The sequence below is a fragment of the Hipposideros armiger genome, unplaced genomic scaffold (assembly GCF_001890085.2).
Source record: "Hipposideros armiger isolate ML-2016 unplaced genomic scaffold, ASM189008v1 scaffold_1023, whole genome shotgun sequence".
Lineage (NCBI taxonomy): Eukaryota > Metazoa > Chordata > Mammalia > Chiroptera > Hipposideridae > Hipposideros > Hipposideros armiger.
Window position 1 is genome coordinate 104,493 of NW_017732373.1, and position 24,614 is coordinate 129,106.

The 24,614-nt window shown below is 39.2% G+C and overlaps 1 protein-coding gene across 1 annotated transcript in view; it reads right to left on the bottom strand.

The window, feature by feature from the left end:
* USH2A (usherin) overlaps positions 1-24,614 on the bottom strand; it is a 465,799-nt gene that overhangs the window by 98,451 nt on the left and 342,734 nt on the right. Inside the window, exon 36 of the mRNA XM_019631633.1 lies at positions 19,192-19,371. Within this exon, the coding sequence (XP_019487178.1) occupies positions 19,192-19,371 (180 nt within the window). The remainder of the gene's footprint in view (positions 1-19,191; positions 19,372-24,614) is intronic.

Sequence of the window (24,614 nt, forward strand, 5' to 3'; positions counted from 1 at the left end):
AGCCAAGTTTTGGGGACAAAATGAATTCAGTGTGCTTTTCATACACCCCAGTTTCTCGGGGGATTCCCCCCAACTTGTTACTTCTGCAATGTATAGTTTTTGTATGTGTGCGTGTGCATTTCAAAACGCTGGAATAAAATATTGCATAAAGGTACCAAAGAAGTCCATGACATTGCATATTACATTCAAGCCTGTAATAAAATACATCGAATGCCACTCTGTACAAGGTTCTCTGCTGGGGGTGGGGAAAGGCAGAATAGACAGAAAGGGGTTGGACTGTCTACTTGATGTTTAAAGGTGGAAAAGACATGATTCCCATAACTAACACAGACTGTACACACAACTGTGCCACGGGGGTTTTGGAAGTTAGGAACTCGCTTCCCAGTGTGCACGGGACCGTGACTTTCCGAGGGAAAGGCCTTGAGGAGGCACTGCTATGGAGGCACTGTGAGACAGTCCACGAGGGGTAATAATTCCCGTGCCTGGGGCTCCCATGAACCTTGCCTGAGCTCACTCCAAGCAGGGATTCTATCTGACTCCAGACCGGACCACACCACCCTGGCTTCAGAGATGAGACTGTTGGCATCCCCATGTGGGGTCCCCTGTTCACATGACATAACAGAAGCCATGGCCTTTTACCTCTCTGCATCCTGGCAGCATGCACCGAAGAGCCTGGCACCTATTCAGGATCCTCGGATTACACGTTTCCCTCTCATTGTCTAAAATAGCTACAGGGTACATGCGGATTTTTAAATTCTCATTTCCAGAACGGAAAATTAAAGCTCAGACACATCTATTGAGTCGTTGAGTCATAAACAAATTGAAAACAGAAGGCGAGACTCCATTTCCAGTCACTAAACCATATGTCATTAAAAAAGGTATTAATTATGAGGAATACGCAGATGTGCTAACAAATGGACAGCCAACCTTGAACACAAGGGTGCACACACAGCGGCGGTAAACGGGGACAGGCGGGCTAGGAAGGCTTCGATGTTTGCAGAGGAGGCCCGCGTCAGGGATGGCTAGCCTTCGGGAAACCCTGCAATGCACCAGGTCCGTTAACATAATGATTTCTAATTCTCAGAATTACACGACGGAAGCGTGATGTTAACTCTTTGTGGTGTAGAAAGTATCTGAGGCTCAGAGAGGTTACATACTTTATATCTCAAATCACAAAACCCATTGCCGGCAGAGGGAGGATATAAACTGGAATTATTCACGTTCGAAGAGAGTGCGATTAATTTTACACTACAAAACAGCACGATGTAGGGGGTGATTTATAGTAGAAAATTAACATTAAATATATTAAGTCAATATAAAGCAGACCATTTATAACAGTAAATAAATTAGTTTTAGTAAAGGTGAAATTCGTTTTCTGTCCAAGTCGCATTCCTAAACAGTCCTCTCCTGGTCTTATTTCTTTGTCACAGCTGGGTCTCCGTCACCTCATTGTCCCCAAGGCACCTCACACAGAACAACCAGCTTGAATGTGCCAGTTCTCAGGAATCAGTCAAACCCCATAGAAATTCAATAAGATGCAGAATGGACAGGCCTTCATGTTAGTAAAAAATATATATTTTCAAAAATTAAGTGTTACCTGTAGGTATGTCATGGAATTTATCTCTGCCAGTGGGATGTTAAAAATAAAACACCAGCATCTTGAATTTGGAGTGGCGATAGCATAAAAGCCACCAGTATTAACCTCCCCCAAACAGAGAATCCTTGCCTAAGCCATCCCAGCTGGGTGTGGTCAGGCCGTTTATGCAATGCCAGTGGTGGGAAAATAGTTGCTTTGTTAGGACCACACTGCATTTCTCATTGCTGGTAGAACTAAAACTCCTGTCACTTCTACCTAACTTAGGGGGAAAGTACCCTTTTGTCCTCACCGGGACTTTTGGAGAGTGAAACAGGGTGCTTTAAGTAACTAGCAGGGGTTGACTGAGCTCCTGCAAAAACAGATAGATGGGTGAGTTGGGAGTGGGTAAGATTTGCAAAAAGGAATCTTCTTTCCCCTACGATCCTAATAATTGTTAAGATTCAGACCATAAGTTCCATTTACAAATAAAGACCCAATTATCTGAAAATGAATATTTTTTTCAATATGGAAGAGATTGCTTTAGAGAGTGTGAACACGGCGATATCAAATTAGATCTGAAATACTACTTTACAATACACTCATTGTATCATTTATTTTCTTCAATGTCCCCATTTCACAGATGTGAAAACGGAGGCTAGAAAAGGCTAAGCAACATGTCTGAAGTATATGACTAATACATGGCAACTTGTGGTTTTATGTATGTATAGTGTTTCCAAGTCTATAATTGCTCTCTCAACACCAAGATGAATCTTAAATTTAAGTCTCGCCATAGCTCTTCCCCATGGTACACCGAAGTACTTGTAATAGAAACTCCTTGAGAGCAGACATCTTATTTCCTGTATCTTTATGTAAACTTTAGAGCACTTAACAAACTTTGAGAATTCAGTATTGCTAATCAAAACATTACTAAACAAGTGGTAAAATGTGGTGCCTACAGAACTCAACAGAGTGCCTCTTTAAAAAAAATATGTAGTTTATAACTGTGAAAATAATATATTTGTGGTAGAAAATATGAACATTACCAAACGAATGAAGAAAATGATGATCTGTAATTAACCAGAGACAGCCACTGCTATACTATTATAAACTTCCTTTCCAGTCTTCCTTATTTTCAGGTATATTTATGCATCATTTTTGAAATGGTTCAGCTGAATAATTTTAACATATTATTTTGTAAACTCTGTTTGCTTTACAAGATATGGTGAAAACTGCCTATGCCATTAACTCTCTATGGCATTTTTCAGTAACATGACTTCTAAAAATAATTACAGGTAGTATTTTTATAACTAGGAACATTCACTTAACAAAACGGATATGGATGGATACAGAATGATATTATTTTCGGTATTATAAATAATACTGAGTATCCTAATATATGCATCTTTCAGTTTTCTTTTTAGAATTGTTGAATCAGTAGGGTTGAAATGTCAGTTAAGATTTCAGATATAATTTGATAAACTGTTTTGCAGTAAGCTGCATTTACTTGTACTCCCATCAGTAAGGTGTGAATGATCCGTTTCCCAGCATCTCTATCAAAATGAGTATTTTGTATATGTGTATATTTATGTGTACATATGTAACAATATAACCACATCAGAAATATCGCTACAGAAATGTTATATAATATGTAATATGACAATTACATATTATACATACATAAAAATCATCTATCTATATATGTGTGTGCGTGTGTGTATATATCTATATATACACATATAAAATCTATTAAGACAGCTAATACTTAAAATGCATCCACTTTTATGCCAGGCACTTTCCTATGATTGGGGATATAGTAATGAACAAATTCAAACATATTTATCAACTAAACAGAGGCAACAGACAAAAAAGAAATAGAAGCACTTCTTTTTCCTTTTCCTCGCTTTTAATGGGTAGTTCTTTGTCCCACAGCTTTACTGAGGTATAATGGACAAATAAAATTGTATATATTTAAGGTATAAAATTAGATGATTTGATAGATGTATATATTGTGAAATGATTACCACAGCCAAGTTAATTAACATATTCGTCACCACCCACAGTCACTGTTTGTTTGTTGAGGGAACATTTAAGATACACGCTCTTAGCAAATTCAAAGCATTTCTAACATAAGGGGCTTGAGAGTGATGAGGCAGGAGATGGGGCTACAGCTTTATAAACCCGAGCTAAAGAAGTGATGACGTTTTTTCAATGTTGTCACCAGTATTGTAGAGGGGCATTTAAGACAAAAGTTCTGCCTAGGAAAAAAAGTGTGTGCATAAAATAAACATTTTGGGGAAAAAAAATCCTTTATTTTTATTTATTTTTTTAAATTTTGTGTGTCAATACAGTGACAAAATATTTTGGAGTATGTTATTGAATAAAACCTGAAGATAGAACAACGTGTCTTGGGTCTTTCATTGACTCATTTGGGTCTACATTTCTGAGGAAAACTCAGAATTTCACCAGCCTTTTACTGGTGTGAGACTATGTCCATCAAAATTGGTGCAAATATTTGTCAAAAGTTCTATGAAATCCAATTGTCAGAACTCACCCAGCTCTGGTAACTGTTCTTCATGAAAATGAAAAATTGTCCCCGTCTTCACTAAGAATGCTTTAATTAGAATGGAAAAAGAAGCAAGGATATCCCCAGTTACAGTTTATAATAGGAGTAATGTAGAAAGCGGTGGCAGAGGTGGGTCAGGGGTACCAGAATAAAAAGACACCACTGAATACTAATTGCTATTGACCATTTTTAGAAATGAAAGATTCCACTTCACATTATCGTGTGTAGGACCAAGGCAACACACCTCCGCCTCCGCCTCTCTTTGTGGTTTAAGATTAAAGAGCTGCTTAAAATTACTCTGCAAGACAGCTTCAGTGAATCTGTGAACCAGGAAACATCACACAGATTGTGGGCATCCTCTGTTAATTCTGAAATACCCCAAAGCTGTGAAGGCTGTAGTTCATTGTGCTCAGAGAAAAATAGGAACTTTGAATTTCATTAGATACATTATTTGTTCAACGAGAATATGGAACTGTCACTTTGTCAGACTAATTAGAGGCCCTGAAGTTGGTGGTCATAATACCCAGAAGATTTTTTGTTTGTTGTCACATCTCAAACCACCAACCAAATTTTATTCTTTTTCCTCACAGATTTCCTAGATTTAGATACTCTATTTAAGCCTTTGCTCTTGACATTTGAATTCCTCTTAGTATTCCTAAGAGAATTTGCTAGTATTCCTATTATTTTGAATACCATCATATTCATCCAAATTAGTTTCTAGGCGGCGGAGATTAAGTTCTTTTTCCTTCAGAATCTGATAATTTGAGCCCTTTGTGTAGTGTATCTTCAACTGGAAAAAATAATTTAAAACATATGCAACAAAAATATTAGTGGATTAAGTCTATCCTATTTTTACTCAACATATTGTTCATTCAGTTCACTTAAAATAATTCTTTAAAGAATTTTACCTTTGTAAAATTAAAAATAGATACGCTTAGCAAGGTTAATGAATGATTTTAACAATGAGTAAATTCAAGCTAGGTCAAAGCCACTTTCTTTAGAAAGAGAGCACTAAATATCCCCTTTGCTAAGTGCGTCTAACAAGAACAATAGTAAACGAAGATCGGAGTTAAGATAAACTACTGTATTTTAGCATTGGATTCTTTCTTAGGGTGCCATTGTATCTACTAGTCTCAGATAAAATCAAGGGCCAAGGAATCAGGTAACCTTTGAATAACTGACAAAATGTCAGTCATGTAAAGATGAAAACATCATAGAGAATTGGTGATAAAAGTCATCTTAACAATGGGATTTGATCTAATATTTAAGTTGATTAAACACTAACAACTAGATCTAGCCTGCAAACACTCAGCATATAGATGGGGCATCTCTTACCTCAATGGGCCGTTAATTTCACATTCTGTATTGGGGAGAATAAAGCAATAGTCATTGGCAGGGCCACAAGTGCTGAGTGATGTCTGAAAACTGATTTCAGCTCATGAAATGAGGCAAAGTATGATTCTATACCTTGTTCAAGGTCATAGAGCTGGTAGGGGGAGAAATTAGCCTGCTCCAACTAACTATAGGAACCCAATCTGGTTGATTTTGGAATCCACATTCTTAACCACTAGGACAATCCGCTTTTGTATGAGTGCATATATATGTGTGCAGGGGTCATAGACAAACAGAAGACATACAAAATATGGTACTTTCATGAATAGAATATTTACCTCATATACTATTTTTCCCTCAAGCAACTTCTAATCTCATTTCTCAGAAAGTAAGAATTTGCAAAAAGGGGCGTGTGTGTGAGTGTGTGTGTGTGTGTGTGTGTGTGTGTGTGTGTGTGTGTACTTTCCTATGAAAGGAGGCAATGACATAAAGGTAAAAAGTAAGTTTGGATTATCAAGAATGTTTCACTGATCATAAAGCCTGAGTACAATTAAAAAAAAAAATTAGGTCTAATCCTTTCTGAGAAAATCTCTCCAAGATATCTAAATCGTACAGATTTCAGAGTAGCCTGCATCCCTTCACTAGTTCTACAAAAAGACTGGGTTTGGCCATGTCACTCTCATAACAGAAATTACTGTATGTTTTATTAAAAAGCTATTTTTGTCTCTCTTTCTTTTTATCCCAAACTCTAATTTAGCTGTTGTTCCCCTAGGTACAAAGTACACAGTTCATAATTCATTTGATATAAAATGTCAGTTTAGATTCTCACCTGTCTTTGATAAATGAGGAAAAAGCATGTACATTTCAATTTCCTCAATGCCACAACCACCAGAAACCACCCCCTGTTGTGTTTCTCAAAGACCTTTGTGTTAAATTAAACATCAAGATTCCCGAAGCTGTGTGGAAGGATATTTCCAAGACGGAGAGCACGATGCATGAGACCGAGAGAGAGAGCTAAAGATTTTCCTACCAGGCAGGTGCTATCTCCCAAAGAGAACCTTTGATCCTCGCATTAGTCTTCACTTATAATTTAGCACACCACTACCAGGCTGCTGTGTCCTTACACTGAGCTTTGAGAGGCCACTGTGAAGAGTCACCAAGGAAAACAGAAATTTAGATGCTTAGGGCTTGGTTTAATTTCCAACCCAAATAGTGATACTTCATGCATATTTTGTGCTTATTACAGACCATGCTTTGGACTCTCTAGAGAATAGTTGAGCACCTATTTCTGTGCCAGGTGATTTTGTCAGAGCACGCCGCCCATCCTTTATTCCTTTCCAAAACCCATCGAGGATGGTTATGCGACTATGCAACCCCTCCTTAGATGAACGAACTGAAGCCTAGAGAGCAATGATAACGTGCCTGAGGTCATGCGCTCAGCAAATGAAAATGCCAGGAAGGTGGGTGGCGCTCAACTAAAAATTCAGGTAGTTGGACAGGAACTGTACTCTATGCACTTCACAAATGCACAATTTAAGAGGCACGCCGACTTGATTTATAGTCAACCGTGTGAACAAGATTCCAGCCTTGTCTGTGGTCACCTCAACCTCTGACTTTGATGAGAAGAGTGTTCCTCTTTCCTGATAGCCCAAAGAATGCAGATGGTCGCTGCTGTGACCAGTGTGATTCCCTTACATGCCACCCTGTTCACATGGCTGGGCTCTCCAATATCCCACTTGTGACTGAGTGTCCTCATGTGACTGTTATGTTTTTAATCTGTTCATGGAAAATTGTTTTAATACAGGGAGAAAAGGATTCATTCATTCATTCATTTCTTTTTACAAATATAGGCTTCCTTGCTCTTTTAATGAAGTTTCAAAAAATTAGAAAATTAACATTAGATAAATTGTCTCTCTTTACAAGAGTGCAAATTATGTGCAATGAGATCACATCTATTCATTTCCCTTGACATATAGACGCATTAACTCAAATAATTCAATTTTAAAATCGCCCCAAAGAGAGGACGACTTAGGAATTAGCAATAATGATATGGCAGTTACACACTAATGTTTTGGGCAAATGTATTTGAACAAATTCTATAGAGATCACCGCATACCTACACAAAAGCCTCTGTGACAGCACATCATGTCCGAAAACTTATATTTTCTATGACAAACCAAAGAAAGAATGAAAATCACAGCGCATGGCAGTGGAGAGCTCAAAATTCAGAAAAGTAAATAATTTCAGTAAAGGTAAATGAGTGTTTTCTCCCAAATAAATAAATATGAGGTTATTTTAATATTCTCTTCGCCTAATTAGAGCCTATCTTGGAAATTTATAGGCGAATATGAAGGAAGTTTGTCAAAATACTCGGTGGACAAGTAAGTCCTTGATCCACACTGGGAAAGGGTGGCCCAGCGGGGTGGTGGTTGCTGCCTACATGGAGTGTGGACCACATAACATCGCCTGTGCTTAATGCTGTGAAAATATCCCTTTTAACTGAACACCTTTCCTGTCATTAGATTTTAAACTTGAAGTGCACGGGTCACTCGTTGGCCACAGGTTTTGGGTACCTGATGTTTTAAGGAAACGGTACCCTGGAAACTGTATCTGACACAACTGTGGAGCCAGGCGACATCTTCAGTCCCCTGTGGACGAGGGTGGGGTGGGAAGTCTGCCCTATTTCAGCTCAGTCGCGATGTGATTGGTCAGTGGGAGGTGCTTCACATGAATATAATGCAGAGCAGGGGCTCTGCAGGCAGCTTGTAAGGCCCTACTCTCGGTCTGAGCGGGCCGTTTCATGGTTGCATGACCTGAACAGAGTAGTTGTAAGCCAGTGTCTTCCTCAGCTTCCTCATGTGTGAATAGGGAGAATAATAGCACTTTCTTCTTCGCAGGGTTTGTGAGAAGTGAATGAGTTAGCATATGCTAAACAGCACCAGTGTTTAGGTCAGTGCTATCTAAGTGGGAGTCATCACTTATATCAAAGAAAACGACAGGCACGTCTCATTTGATTGTGCTTGGCCTGATGGGGCTTCACAAATGTATTTTTTCACAAACTGAAGGCAAGACCCTCCAGCAGCAAAAAGACTGTGTCGCTCTACTGGGGTCTGGAATCGAACCCACGGTGTCTCCGAGCTGTGCCTGTATTTTTATTGAATAAAAGGTTACGTCATGTTCATTGTTCTCCAGGCAATTGCAAACTATGTCGGCCGCTTTGTGGAGACGCGTTTGTGAACTCCTAGAGGGAAAAATCTCAAGGAGGCGGTCTAACAGCCCGCAAACGGTGGAATCCAGGATAAAGATGTAACTGGCGAGGAGACACATTTCAAAACCCCGCAGAGAAAGTGTGGCCACAAGACACTCATTAAAGAAAATTCCCCAGAGGGAGGAGGTTCGGGTTTTAGTGACATGGAGTTCCTTATTAACAGATGTTCCAGGAAGGAATCGAAGAGCAGGGGAAATTTAGCTGACAGCGTCCTCGTGGTAGGACCGATTAGTGCTCCTTGGTGCATACAGCATGCTGTCTGCTGCTTGCTGGAGCCACAGGTGGGCATCAACATCTGGGCCTGGTTAGCCATCCCTTTCTCCCTGACACAGGGCGGCTGGGCCAAACACGCCCGCTCCCTGACACCAGAAAGACCTCCGGACCCGAGGATGGAGTGTCTACATTCAAAGACAGGGGGAGCGTAGGGTCCAGTGTCTCCTGTTTTTCCTTCTGTGTCTCAATTATAAGGATGGCAGAGCCACAGACGAGACTATATATATATATATATTATTTTTTTTTTTTCTTTGTAAGTGTTTTAAAGATGACTTAGTTCAGTGGTTTTCAAATGTGGGTAGTACCCAGATAACCTGGGGGGCATCTAACAAAATGCAGGTCGCTTGGTTCCACCCTCAGAATTCCTGATGCAACAGGCTGAGAACCGGACATGTCCCCAGGTAGGGCCGATGGCCCTTGTCTGGGACCCCACTATGAGAACCACTGATCTATTTCAGGTCTGTTGTTTTAGAGGTAAGAAACCTGCATCGTAGTCAAGTACAGTTACTTCAATTAGGCCAAACAGCTACTGAGCCCAGGAGTGGCTGCTACAGCTTGGGCCCTGCGACGTGAGAACAGAGACTCAGGACAGTCCCAGGTGGCCTGGCTCTGAGGAGCACCTTTGGAAGGGGGTCAGCGATGTCACAGTCTCAGTCGGTATCATTGCAGTTCACAGATTTGCTTCCTGGGCTCTCCACATTTGAGGGCTCCCACGAAAGCCAGCACCTGTGGAGGGGCTACAATTTGCACTGGGCTACTGATTTTAAGAAGTGGCGATGCCTCTCTAAAGGCTCTCTACTCTTTTCTTTCTCGCACGTGTTTTGTGGTTGAAACACTGTTGTTTCCAAGTGCCAGGAAGCCCGCCCAACACATACAGCTTTCAATAATGAAAGGGGCTGGCTCCTCCTGTACTTGACAAAGCCAGGGAAAGGGGTGGTGTGTAGGCAGAGCTTGGCAGAAGGGATAAATGATGCCTCCGCAATCCATTCTACCTCCTTCTCTCATATCCAGTCTTCCTTCCTGTTTGACTACATTCTCAGACTCTTTGAGGGGCAGTGTGACTGGCTGCAGGCTCAACTGAACCCCAGATTCAAACCCGGGACATGCCATGTGCCTCTGTTGGCTACACTGGTTTACTGCTCTGCACTGGCTCTGAGCATAGAGAGTCCAGTGTGCCCAGAGGGAAACCGGAACAGCGTAATCAAAAGAAAGGGTGGTGCGAGCTCTGAGCAACAGCGGTTTGAGTCTCGGCCGGAGCTGGGCTGCTGCTGAGCTGCCAACAGTTGGCAGGATGGCTCAGCTAAAAAAACAAAACAAAACAAAACAAAAAACAAACAAAAAGAAAGGGCGGGGAGGGTGAAAGACTGTTGGGTGCAAAAGTAACACAAGGCCGCTATTACTTCCTGAGGGAGTTGCGTTTGTGATCTCCTAGAGGGAAAAATCTCAAGGAGGCCGCACAGCCCGCAAACGGTGGAATCCAGGATAAAGATGTAACTGGCGAGGAGACACATTTCAAAACCCCGCAGAGGAAGTGTGGCCACAAGACGCTCATTAAAGAAAATTCCCCAGAGGGAGGAGGCTCGGGTTTTAGTGACACGGAGCTCCTTATTAACAGATGTTCCAGGAAGGAAGCGAAGAGCAGGGCTGAGATGAGAAAAAAAGGAAAAAAAAGAAAAGAAAATTCAGTTTTCGTTTTCCTTCAATAACTGAAGGAACAAAACAAGTGCCCTGCGCACGTCATGCCACACATCACAGGCTCAGCTCCTCACCAATCAGAGGGATAGAATACAACTGTTTTCCTACTACATGCTCGGAGCCTAGGTGAATAATGAGAGGGACCTGGCAAGAAAAGAAAAGGAGGAGGGAAGGAAGGAGGGAGGGAGGCAGGATGGATGGAAGAAAGAGAAAGGGAGAGAAAAGAGAGACAGAGAAAAAGAGAGGGGGGAGAGCAAGGAACAGGGGGTCAACTATGAACCTTCTACCTATTGCCACCCACACATTCAGTCTGCCCCCGCCATGAATTTTTACTCTAGTAGATAAGCACGATACATGCACAGGGACCATTTCAATGGAAGGCGGTGTAAGTTACAAAAAGATCATCCAAATGTAAAAGAAGGGTTGCTCTTATAAAGTATGTGCTAGGGACCCTCACACTTCCAGTTTCACCTATTAATATTAATTAATAAATAAGAATATCGTAGTACCTGTAGTGCATGTGCCCACTGTTCTCACATCCTAGTCTTCATTAAGCTTTTACAGGTCTCTAGAACCTTTAGACTTGACAGTGATACTATGAATTTTCTCAAAGTTCTTAATGAAAAGACATTGGAAATATGGTTTTCAAGTACTTAAGATATATTAAGAACTTGTCTCACTTTTGTAAAAGTATTTATACAGACATGTATATGTTCATAGGATTTTATGCAAGCCAGGCATAGAGTCTGTCTATGATAATGAAGGAAAAAAAAGAATGAGGTATTATTTTTTTTAAAAAGCAAAAATTTCTTTAGGGCACCATAAAAATTCAAATAAAACTTCAAGTTGCTTTCAAACTGTATGATCAGTCAGACATGATTGTGTTTTAACCTTAAAGTTATAGACAAACCTTTATTCCAAGATTTAAAAAAACGCCCACAAAATCAAAAACAGAAAGGGGAATTGCACTCTTTTTAAAAATATTGTTTTTTAAAAATATCAATAGGACTTACAGGAATAATACATCCCACCCAAGAGGGCACTTAGTTTTGGTGTGTGTGGGGGGAGGGGAGATTGTATTTCTATACAAAACCACATGGGACTATGCAAATGTGAGAAGCTGGCAGCCCTTTGCTGGGGGCTTGGTATGTCCACCATAAGAACACATCAAAGTTCCCTTCCCTCTTTCTCCATGGTTCAGGAGTTCGTTTCTTTCTGAAGAGGTTTTATAAGCAGGGAATTCATTGTCAAGACGGTGAATATGATGAGTTAGGAAAATTTCACAAATTATAAATGAATCCTTCTCTTTGGTGTTGTAATGTAACCTTAGACACACACACACACACACACACACACACACACACACACACAGATTAAATGATCAATTCTAAGAAGGTAAAGGAAAGATATTTCAGAAAGGATTTGAGAGCATGTTTAAGACAGTTATAAATGCTTTGGTTGTATTCTCCTAACATACATGGGAGGAAGCACAGGTTACATTAAATGGCCTGGTATGTGTTTTCAAAAGTACATTATTTTATTAAGAATTTAAATACTTTTTATTCATTGAATGCACCTACTTTCAACGGGTTGATTTTTTCCAGGGGAAAAATAGCAGCACATTTGGAAGACATACAAAAAATAAAACATTATGCACAACTATTCTAAAGATTCATATGAATTGGATGCAATGAAAATGGTATAGCTTTTAATATACCGAAGGTGACGACAAAACATCTGTTTATGTGCTAGAATGTCATTGTTTTAAAGAATGCTGTTCCTCACAATCCTGTGTCTTCATTGTGGCTTTTACATTATATAAGGCATTTAATCTTTCCTTTCCTGCTGCCGCTGAATAAGGTACCATCTTAGCCTATTCAATTTCTAACCTACAGCTTTTCTTTTTTCCCCATCCCTTTGCATCCTTTTTCATTTTTAAGATACCTCATGGCTACCTGCACGGTGACCTTTCAACTTACATCTTGCAAATAAATCAAAGCGGGTTCAGAGCAGATGAGAAACAGAAAACATGCTGATGGGATCTACATTTGCACACTGCAAGCAAACGTCTACTTTTTATAAAAGCAAAAAAATGTAGCATCTTGACATGGTACTGAACAGATTTTAAAAGGCACAGATGTATTTCATAGTTCTCAGTGCTACAGTGACTGAGGAAAGTGTAAGATAAAATGGACTTTGCATTTGTAATTCTTTTTTTGTTTGTTTTTAGTTCTAGCCCCACTTTTTGAGCTTCTAAATGTTCCCAATTCTCTTAGAGAGCCTGTCACAGAATAATACCATCCTCCTCATGGTTGGTCCATAGTGCAACCCAGACACCCCTCCTCTGAGGTCTTCAAAAGGGATTTGGGTTGAGATGAGAAAAAAAGGAAAAGAAAAAAAAATCAGTTTTCCTTTTCCTTCAATAACTGAAGGAACAAAATAATGCACTGAGCACATCATGCCACACATCACAGGCTCAGCTCCCTACCAATCAGAGGGATAGAATAAATTTTTTTTTTCTTTTTCCTTTTCACAGCAGAGCTACTGAAAAACTTAACCTAAGAGAAGAACCTGAGAGCACTGACCCGCCCCTCCGACTAGGGCAGCGTGCTCCGCACAGATGGTCATTCTGCTCCTTTTCAAGCATTTCCTGCTCCGCTGGCGCACAGTAGGCACTCAACTACCTACTCTTAACAGACTCAGCAGATTAATACACATCCCTATTTATTCTGTAACATGCCAAAGTAGACAGTCAACTACTCTACTTCAAAAGCAACTTCTGTAGCTCTTAGTAGAATCAGTTGTAGTTTCCCAAATGGACAACTGTTAAAATCATGAGGAAAAATACAGTGGTCGTTTCAAATTGCTAAGTTCGGGGGTGGTTTGTTACATAGCCTGAGAGAAGTGAAAGAGTGTCCCAATCTCGTAAAACTGCAACAAAAATTAACTGAGTAGTTCAATCTATGAAATATCAGTGGTTAACATATTCTTGTAGCAACATTATTGGGCAAAAATTAGTTACATTTTAAAAAATAAACATTTCACTTAGTTATTCAAATGTGCATTGTCTGAACAACTAAGAATTCCTACTAAGTAAAAATGAAAATAAACTTGCATTTCCAAGGTTTAACTTTTTAAAATATATATTTCAGGAACATTAAGGGAGAAAAATATTTAGCAAATAATTTCAAGTTTGTTGGCTAGTATTAACAAAGCATTTAATTACAAATAAAATATAAACATAATGGAAATGAAACATCATCATAAAGTTGTATTCATTAAGTGCCTTGGTAGGACAACAGAAGAAATCTAGTAAGAAAAAACATGCTGCTTTTCGGTCCACTGAAATCCCAAGAAAACCAATCAGAGTTTGATGTAAAAAAATATTTGTAAATTATGATCCAGAAGTCATGGACAGAGGCCTTTAAGCTATTTCAAAATGGAAAGTCACTTTTCATCCTTCTTGCTTTCTTGATTATCCAACACACATCCCAACCCGCCCTTATCAGGGCTCCTGGCCTGGTCATATTTATGTCAACACTCTAAGGAGCAAATTAGGAGGAGCTAGGGATATAGCACAACAAAATTATTCTCGACTCCCCAGCATGTGCAAAAGACTGATTTTCACCTGCTCTCTCTGTAGGGTATTTTCCAGCCTTCAAAAAAGCGTCCACACACCCAAGTCCAGTGTGTGTGGAGTGCAGCTCTCCCATACCACCACCAAGCCGTGCTCCCGACACAAACTGGTGCCTTACAATTCAACTCAGTTCTGCACTATTTACTCCAAAATAGCATCAGATTCTACAGCTTCAGAGTTCAGTCTCACGAGACAGCCTCCTCTTAAAATTTCAGACGCCTTGCAAAGCCCAGGGAATCACCCGATAGGAGGCTTCCCACAACTCCCTCCTTGGGTTTGATTAGCTTGTAAGACGGGCTCACAGAACTCAGGAAACCCATGTACACACTAGATGACTGGTTTATTATAAGAGATACAACTCAGGAACAGCCAGATGGAAGAGATGCAAAGGGCAGGGCATGGGGAAAGGAGGCAGAGCTTCCTGTCCTATCTGACATATCACTCTTTTTAAATCTCCAACCTGGAAGCTCCCCGAGCCCCCTCCTTCTGGGTATATGTGGAGGCTTCCTTTCATAGCACAACTGATTAAACCGTGGGCCACTGGTGATTAAATCTAATCTCACATTCTTTTTGCATCGCAGGAGGTGAGAAGGCTAGGACTGAATGTTCTCACCTTCTAATCACCTGGTTGGCTCCACTGTAACCAGCCCCTACCTTTAGGTGCTTTCCAGGAAGTCACCTCATTAACATAACAAAACACACAGTATAGCTTTCATCACTTAGAAAATTCCAAGGGGCTCTGTGTCAGAAACAGGGATGAGGATCACATAAGAATTTCTTATTATAAATCACAATATCACAAGAGGCCAAAAACGTCTTGGTAGAAACAGAGAACAAAGAAAGTAACAAGCATGCGTTTAACAAGATAAGCACTGTGCTAAGTGTGTCACATATATTCTGTTGTTTCATTCTTTATGAGGTGGGAATTATCATCATGCCTGTTTTATGGATAAACAAACTAAGGCTCAGGTATATTTGTGGATTTGCTCACAGTCACCCAGCCAGAGGTGGAAAGAAGTGGAATCAAGTCTAAGTTTATAGGATTCCAAAGCCTACGCTTTTACAATGTGCCTAATTATTAATTCCAAATAGATTTCACCCCTTTTCTTTCATCTCTGTTTTAGTTGGTGTAACTAAAACAAATTCTGAAACAAACCACAACTATTCGCCTTTCCTCATTTTTGATTTTCTGGTAACACACCTTTGGAAAACAACACTTTCCTCAAGCTTAGTAGTTTTTCAAAGTTTGTAGATTTTAATAATTCTCATCAATTTGAAGGTATGAATGACAAGTTATTCATTGTCATGGAAAACTGGATTGAGTTGACAAACTTTAGGTGGCTCTGAGTTCCTTTCACTAACAATAAAGCAGGGTAGAAAAAGATAAATAGAATAAAATTATTCCTTTTGGAAAAATATAAAATTTTCATAAAAAATCTGTTTCCAGCTCATCAGTATGGAATTTGTCACTAATCATTTTAAACTATGCCCTTTTATGCTTCTTCTGTCTCTCTTAGCTTTCTGAGTAGTTCTTTGATGTAACAAAGACAGTTTCAGACAAGATTTCAGTTCATCTGGAAAAAAAGGTTTAAGTCTGGAGGCAAAATGCAGTGTATTTAAAATTTATATACTCCATAATGCCTTTGTTCTGAACTTGAAGATCCTGCAAAACTTCTCAGCGTCTTTGCCTTCCTCCTCTAAGCGCATTTGTTCTTCCTTTGCTTATTATCATGCAGCTGCAGCTTTAACGGGTGGTCCTGTCGTTTAACTACATGCAGAGTCATGGCTGACCCTTTCTGATCAATTGCCAATCCATACAGGTTTGACTGATAAAAGAGCCAATTAGATTTAAGCAAATTAAGGGACATCACCAATGTCAACCACTTACTAAACTAAACGCTGAATTCCGTGCATACCAAGCACTAATGCACGGGCCCCATTAAGAGTTGAAATCCTAACCCCATTAGTAACTCCAGAGCTTGAAGGGGTAAAGGTCACAGGAAAGTTTCATATTTATGGATTAACATTTGGATTCCATTTTTATTTTTTTAATTATTTTCCTAGAACTCTTGAACTTGGACTATAATGCTATTCAAGCGCTTGGATTAAGTATATTCTTCATTTCCAAGGATCCCTTAATGCTAAATACGAACATTATGTTATTATAATACAAACAACCTAAAATATAGTTACTTGTAGCAGTACAAAAACCTGAGTACACAGAAGTAGGTAAGGATATGCTCTATAATTGAAATAAAAAACCTCCTCCAGTTGACCAAATAATATTTGAAATTAATTTTTAAAATAAAAAAAGCGTGCTACTTGAGATTTTCCACTACGTATGTACAGAGCTATTGCTTTTATGGTCTCAAGTGCCTTAATTTCCATATTCAAAATAACCTGTGTTCATCATATTGTTTAATCATGTTTCTTTTCTTATTTCTCTTTCATTTGTTGAACGTTAAGAGTTTTATTTTTTTTTAACATTAATTTCATTAAACAGTAGCAGCAACGAAGCTGGAAGATCTGATGGAATTAACTAGGGTTTAAAATTAGATATTGTTGGACTTCAGTTTTTAAAAAAATTTATCTGGCCTTATTGAGGTATAATTGGTATAGAAAAACTGCACATCGGTCATATTTTTTTTTCTCATTAGAAAAATAGAGAAAGCTAACATCAAATAAGATGCCCCGTAACCATCAGCTGAGAGATGACCTACCGGGGTACATAGGGTCCCGTTATCTGTCCTTTTCTCAATTCCTGTGAAAACCAAGGTCTGTTCACCCTACGCCTGCCGAAGAAAAGTAAGCACCACAGGGAAGGGCTCAGGGAGTGACGAACGGCTGCAATCTGAGACTGTTTCTTACCTTCGACACTCCAGTCATCCTCACAGTCTGGGTCCCCTACATCTGCGTGGCTGCCCTATTCCTACAGTGGACAAGAACACAGAGGAGGCCACGGTTCCCCACCCTTGGGTAAATACGAGACTTAGAAGATGAGTCCTGAGTAGTTCTGAGCGATGACGAACTTACAATTTACAACTCATAATTAAGCTATCTTGACTGATTTATGCATTCATTCACTCACCCATTATTCATTACACACTTACTAGGTGTCCGAGTTCGTCTAGGCAAAGAAGATAAAAATGTGAATAAGAAATCGTCCCAGCTCTGTAGGATCTTCTAACCAGTAATGGTGACAGATCAGATAGGCCCTTTCAATACAATGGGATTCTACAGCGGATACGGGAGGGTCCCATCTCAGGCTCGGCTGGCACAAGATGACCTTCTGATGGACCAATTTCTAACTTAAAACCTTAAAAGTGAGTAGGACTTGGGCAGATTAGGAGGAGGTTTCTGAGCCCATATTTGATAGCAAAACTTTGATAAAGATAAAAAATAAATACCATTTCTGTTTTGCTCAAACCTTCTATTACGTTTTTAAACTACACTGAGGAAAAAGCAAAGCTAAGGATATTATCATTACAAATTTTGCGTAAACCAGCATTGAATGAGTAGGAATTCAACATCATCATAAAAGAGATCTAATATTGAAATCCAGGAAATGGCAATAATGATAACAATCCAAATATAATGGAAAGTAAATAGCATATAGAACCTTCTCTGCCCATCCGTTGGTTTGCTTCTGTACACTGGTTCATTTATTATTCATTTCAGTATGAAGCACAGTTCACTGGACAAAGGCATGGAAGATTTCTTTAATAACTCTCAGTACTAATTTAATTCTACTTAAACACACATATTCTCGTGAATGCCACATGCTTTTCAGCATGATTTTATGTGTAAATCAGGATAATATGTTTTCAGGTCATTAAGTAAAAGGAAGCATGAACTAAAACCTATTTAATCAATGAGGTATCACCTTTAAACTGCCACAAGGTCATAAAAAAGATAATTTCAAAGCTATAAGTTTCCTAATTGTAATCAACAACAATCTAATGATGAAAAAAAAAGTACATCTAATGGCTGTAATAAACTTGAGCAAATCACCGTCTGTCTTGGAAGACATTTTGCTTCCTTTCTTGGTGAAGGGCCATCTCCCAGATTCCGGGTTTCTGAGAACATAAAGTGAATGACTGCGTGGTACCCACTGAGCGTAGAGCCGCAGGCCATTATGACACGAGCATTCACAGAGCAGAGATGAAACCAATCCTTAGCCTCCGACTTCACTTTTACTGCATCATTATTAAACAATAGTTCAGCTTCTTCCTATTTCCATAATATTAGCCCCTCTGCTAACCCTCTGAGACCCATTCACACAGCGTGTAGTGAGTCAGCATAGGAACTTGTATGTTTAGCTGAATTATGTGCGTGTGTGTATGTGTATGCATCTTTCCAGTCGTGTGAGCACAGTTTTCCTATTCTATTACTTGCACGCTGCCCTTTTTTCTGCCAAATGGAAAGGCTTAGGTATACATAGAAATTAGTTCCTTAGAAAAACCAGAAATGAGAACTATGTGTGCTAAAAAATTAAAGCTCGAATTCAAACGTATAAATTTTGTATCAAAATAAAGTCTCAAACAAAAAAAGCATTTCCCAATCTTCTGAACACGCATAAAGCAAGAGCTATAAGTATGTGTGTGGGCATACACATGCATACACACACGGTGTGAGGTGAAGAAAGTCTCAACAAAACATTAAAATAGTATTCCTAAACGGGGTTCAATAAAATAAAACAGCCAAACTCACGAGAAATAAAATTAAGCCTCAAAGGTTTTTTTAAAAATACACTACTTCTAGCAATAAACAAGGTAAGGTGTTCAATAGCAACTTGGTTCTCAGACATTTATATAAATTGAGATAGCCGACGCTGTTCTCAGACTCACCCCCTGGCGGCATTGCAATAGTTGTAGGATCACTCGTCAAGCTGCCTTGGCTGTTTGAAACATTCACTTGTACAGTGTAGTTAGTAAACGGAACCAGGCCATCGACGAGCACCCAAAGGTCTGGCTCTTCACCACTGTGCATGATCCGTGTGTCATGCAGAAGAGTGTAGTTATTATCTGCTGATTAAAAAAGAAAGTGATTAAAACTAGCGTGCAGTTAAGGATTCTTTCCTGCTATTTCAGCATTTTCTTGGGTTCCTAAATATACAGTACCAAATTAAACTACACTATTACCACCCTAAGAGGCATTCCATGTGCTACTCTCAATGGGCCCACTTTTATGTGATTATGTTGTGAACACAATGTTAACCTGAGTGAACATGATGTTCTCGAATTCACTCATCGCAGGGATCAGAATAAATGCACTGATATCCTCAGACAGTATAAAGCCACATCCCAAGTATTATGCATATAGGTAAAAATACTGTGCTGACATATAAACTGATCGCTTGGTGAATTATTTACAATTTGTTTGAGGGTTTTTCAAATCCTTGAAGTTTCTGTGATGTGCAGACTAGGAGGAAATCACACTCTTTTCCCCGAAATAGAATTGTTCTGGCTATAAATATAGTCAAAGATGAGTCAGATATTTCATTTATCATCAGTTGGGGTGATTTCTGCTCATTTTGCTTGAGAGGTAGGTTGACTGCTTTCTATCTAAAGCTCCTTTAAATCAGAATTGGTCAGAGTGTCCCGAGAAGCAGCTGGGGGTGGAAAGCAATATGGAGTCACTTTGATCAGGAGAGCTACTTTTGAGCTCTGTGGGAAAATGCAGAGGCTGCCTGGCTGTATAAAAGGATCATGGTCAATGCATCGTCACTGGGTCCACCATCCTTTGGGAGCTTCAGCAAAGCCATCCTCAAACCTTAGCATGTTTAGGACACAGGGAAATCCTGCTGCTGATAAGTGTTTCATCTCCCTCTCCTACGCAACTGGGATACATTCAAGGCTAAGAAGAGTTAGAAATCAGACTTAATAGGGCCAAACATGAAAACTGTGTGGATACATTTATGTTGCTTTCTATGTTAGATGCTTCCTGAAGTTTCCATGAGGCAAATTATTCAAAATATTGCTTCATTTTAGTAAAATCTACTTATAATTACTGTCAACACAGAAAAAAAAGAACTATTAAGAACAGTAACGTTAATTTCAAATAGTCTTCTTCCTTTGCCAAAACACATTTTATTATACGTAGCTTTAATCTTCCCCAAAGGGGATAAATAGTACCTATGGGCTAAAACATGGGAATAATAATTCCTTTTCATTTTTAGTAAAACAGGATAAAGACATACTCACAGCTTAGGAATGGTTCTAAATTCCTAAAAATGGACAATGCACTACTATATATGCATACCATATTAGCAAGAAGTTCCGAACCCCTCAAAGTAGCCTCTGGTGATGTCACTATGCATGGAAAGGCATTTCCAAATTATGACATATTAGCTTCCATAGGATTTTTACAACTGGTCAACTTGATTTGGCAGAAGGCTATTTGAATCCCATCTGCATTGGGAGTAGACTTAGGTAGGTGCAGGGAACAATAAGCTCAAAATGTAAGACATAGTTCCCGCATTCAAGAAACTTGGTTAAGATTACATATGAATCACTTCAACCACTGTCTACGGAAAAATTAAATTAGCCACATCTGAAGGACTCCTTAAGGGACGTCCCCATAATGCCTAGCTCCCCGGAAGCCTTTTCAGTTGTAGAGGAAAGAGCTACCACTATTGCCATCCGCCCAGTCGCAAAATTTCGAAACGGTCCACTTATCCTGCACGACCAGGGCAGATGTGTAATTACCTCTAAAGTGTAACTGTGCACTTCTTTTGAAAGACTGAATATTGCAAAACAACAATGAAAATTCTAAAACTAAGCCAAGGGAAGACAAGTTTACAAACGCCAAGCTAGCTGCAGATGTCAGATCGATGAGTTAACATCTAGGATGAAAATATTGGTGGAGCTCTGTTTCTCTTGCAATTTGTTGGTGTTTGAAGCAAATTTCTAGCTGTAAAACAAACACCATCGCCAGCTTTGAAAATGGCATGGCACGGGAAAATATATTAAGTACCACTTTATTCTAAGTTTCCCAGAAAACATTAATACATGGTAATTATACAATTAGTTGTAACATTAAGTTCTAGTTATAGAACAATGATTACTCAGTAATTATAAGAAGTATATAATTACTCAATAATTATGAGAAGTATGCAATTACATAAACCATTTTGTTCAGCTCAAAAAAGGGACTCGTACGTCTCCAGCAGCCACGCAGCTGAGCGGGTCTCGTGATTTCTCACCCCTGCCAACATGCAGGGTGTCAGCCCTGAACGGAGCTCAAAGTCTCCTGTATGGAAATCAGAAAAGGAGTCACAGGCTTGAGCACTTCCTCCCCTTCACTCTCACTGCCCTCTCTTTCTTTCTTTGAGCTTCAACAATTTGACTCCTAGGTGTTGGGGAAAATTCTTAAAATGCAAGTCCTCTGATTCCCTCCTCTTGAGAGGGTGTGATTTTTTCCCTACCTTTCGATGCATATACTTGGGTTTTCAGTGGACTGGAAAATTCAGTCCCGTTGGTTCAGCCTAAAGAATCAGGCTGGAAAATGCTAAAATGATAAGCATTTCCTATCACAGGTGGCCACTCCTGTCTGGCTGGCCTCAGCACTGACCCTATTTGTGAGTATAAATGGAAGGTGCAGGCCCGCAAAAGCTTCAATGTTCCGGAACCACAGCTCGCTGCCCCCACCCCCTCCCCCAGGCACCATGAGTCTGAAGTGGAGTCCCCCTCGCCTCCCCCTTTGCCTGTGGTCCGCCCCACTGGGCTCTAACCGGGGGTTGCACTAGGCTCTTTGCAGAAAGGTGTGGTGCATATCAGTGGTCCAGGTTTCACCTACAGCAAAGTCACCTGAGAATTCTTACTAAACGTTCCCAAAGCTAAGTTCCACTCCAGACCTGATAAATGAGAATGTCGGAGGGTAGTGCCCGGGAACACTTGGTGATTAGTCTTAAGCATGCAGAACTACTGATTTTAGGGTTATTTCATCCATGTGTAAGCTCGTCTTCAAGTAAAAATCCAAGTGCATTTATTCAGCTTACAAAAAATAATTAGGTCACATTTGGCATCCTTATTCACCAATGCCTTTAGAGTCTAGCTTTGGGCTATAAAATGTTTACTTTATTAGTGAAATAATACATCTTCAGAAAGTATAAAGCTAACTGTTAAAACATATATCTTCACAGACTAAAAAATTCTGTAAGAAATGCTAAAATGTACATAAAAATAATTTTTAAAATGAGTAGTCAGTGCATATCTCAAAACAGTAACTTAGGGATTTCTGATTTCAGTATTTTCTTTCTATCTATCTATCTATCTATCTATCTATCTATCTATCTATCTATCTATCTATCTCTGTCTCTCTTTCCACTGAGGATGCAGGGGAAGGAAAGATCCTTTTTTATTGGCCAGCTTCACACATCACAAGTCAAAAACATGTTTTTTATAGGTCACGTAAAATTTTTAAATAAACAAGATGTTGTTTCAGGATACTCCACATTCTAAAAGATTTTTCAAAAAGGTTAATTCATTCATTCCCACTTTTCTATCTTATTTTGAATGAAAAAGTAAATGAAGAAACAACCAAAATAAATCTCACATCCTACCGATTTTACTTGCAAAGAACCTGTCCTTCAGTTTCAAATATGAAGTCCTATTAAAATGTTAACATTAATATCCACTTGTAATGCCAAAATCTTACATTTAATGCTCCTATTGTTGAATAGTAGGATGCTTCCTATACCATTATTATTTTAAACAAAAACCAGCATATGCAGATAATTTCTCATGTATGATTCAGGGATGTGTAAATGACGGCTGTCCAGGGATTATCATCCCGTGGGGTTCCCTAGATTGAAATAGCATAAATGGGTATCCTTTTCCGTTCTTGTTATAATCATTGTCACAAGAATTTTAATGCACCATATATTCCATAATTTTTTTTTCCTCTGTGCTGTACTGCTCTGACCTTTTCAATATTCTATAATTTGACTGGCTGGCCATTTCAGTTCTCTGCTTTTTACAGCCTTATTAACTTGTGGGAAAGAGGTGAAATGAACAGCCAATCAGAGTACGTAATGTTGCAAAGGTCAGCGCAGTCTTGTACAGTATCAGCACACATGGAAAACTGTATGCCAGGCATTAATACCCTGATATCTTATTCATGTGACAAAGATTGTAACAAGAACAGAAAATGGCATAACATGAATCCATTCTCGTGACAAAGATTATAATGAGAAATGACAGCGAACAAACCAAACGGACTCTTGTTACCTTGTGAAGATTTTGCATGTCAGACCTGGTCCTGCTTTACGTTAGCCTTTTTCTGAATCCAATTACACCTTCAGGTAGAAACGGTGTTAACTAAATTCCTCATTCCTTGCTTTAAAAAGAAAAAGCTAGATTTTTCCTGTATTGAGGTCTCAATTTTAGTGTGGCTCAGTTTTGCCTCCCTATCACAAAACCCCACCACCAAAATCAAAAGACATCAAATGGAAATAAGGCCTTTAATGCGAGCTAAGAACTCTAGATCACTCTAGATAGCCCGCATTAATATTTAAGGTACTTTTATTTATTCTTTCTAAGGATATCATTTCAAATTATATGACCTAAAAGGCAAACATGTCCTCCAAACTCCATTATTCTAATAGATTTCACTTCTGTCAGATCTGAAAGGCACTGGGTATTTAAGTTAATATATGGTTAAAGGGACCTATTTCTGACCTTAAATTTTTGTCAATGTAGAAAATATTTATAGATCTTTACCTATAGAGCTGCTTCTCCACAGCGAACTTTGAAAAAGCAACAAAGAAGTAACATGTGAACCACTCAGGGCTCCGAGAAGAGCTGCACTCTGGTGATGCGTGGTATTTCTTACTATTAGTGTAATTGCTCTGATGTGGTTTTTAATTAGTTGTCATCGAGTAAAAGCTGCACTTCTTTGATTCCTCTTTAAAGTGGTCATTCTGCTAGAATGACAGCTGCTGTTCGAGGAATAAATGTGTAGAACGTTTCATCACTCACTAAAAGATGCTTCAGAAACATCTGACCTGAATCTGAGCTCATGTGTGACCAACAACAAGAGCTTTATAGACACTGAGGATCTTTTGTTTGTGTTCTGATTATTATTTTTCTTTAATGGGAGCAGGAGTATGAGTACGGTGGCACAATTACCCTTCTAAAAATTGTAAAGATCGTTTTTCAGTGTCCTTTGGGACATGGTTTCTTCTCCTCAACTTTGTTCCACAAAGTACCACAGTCAGATTTTTCTAAATGGATCTTGTTTTATTAACATCAGACAAGAATCTCTCTCT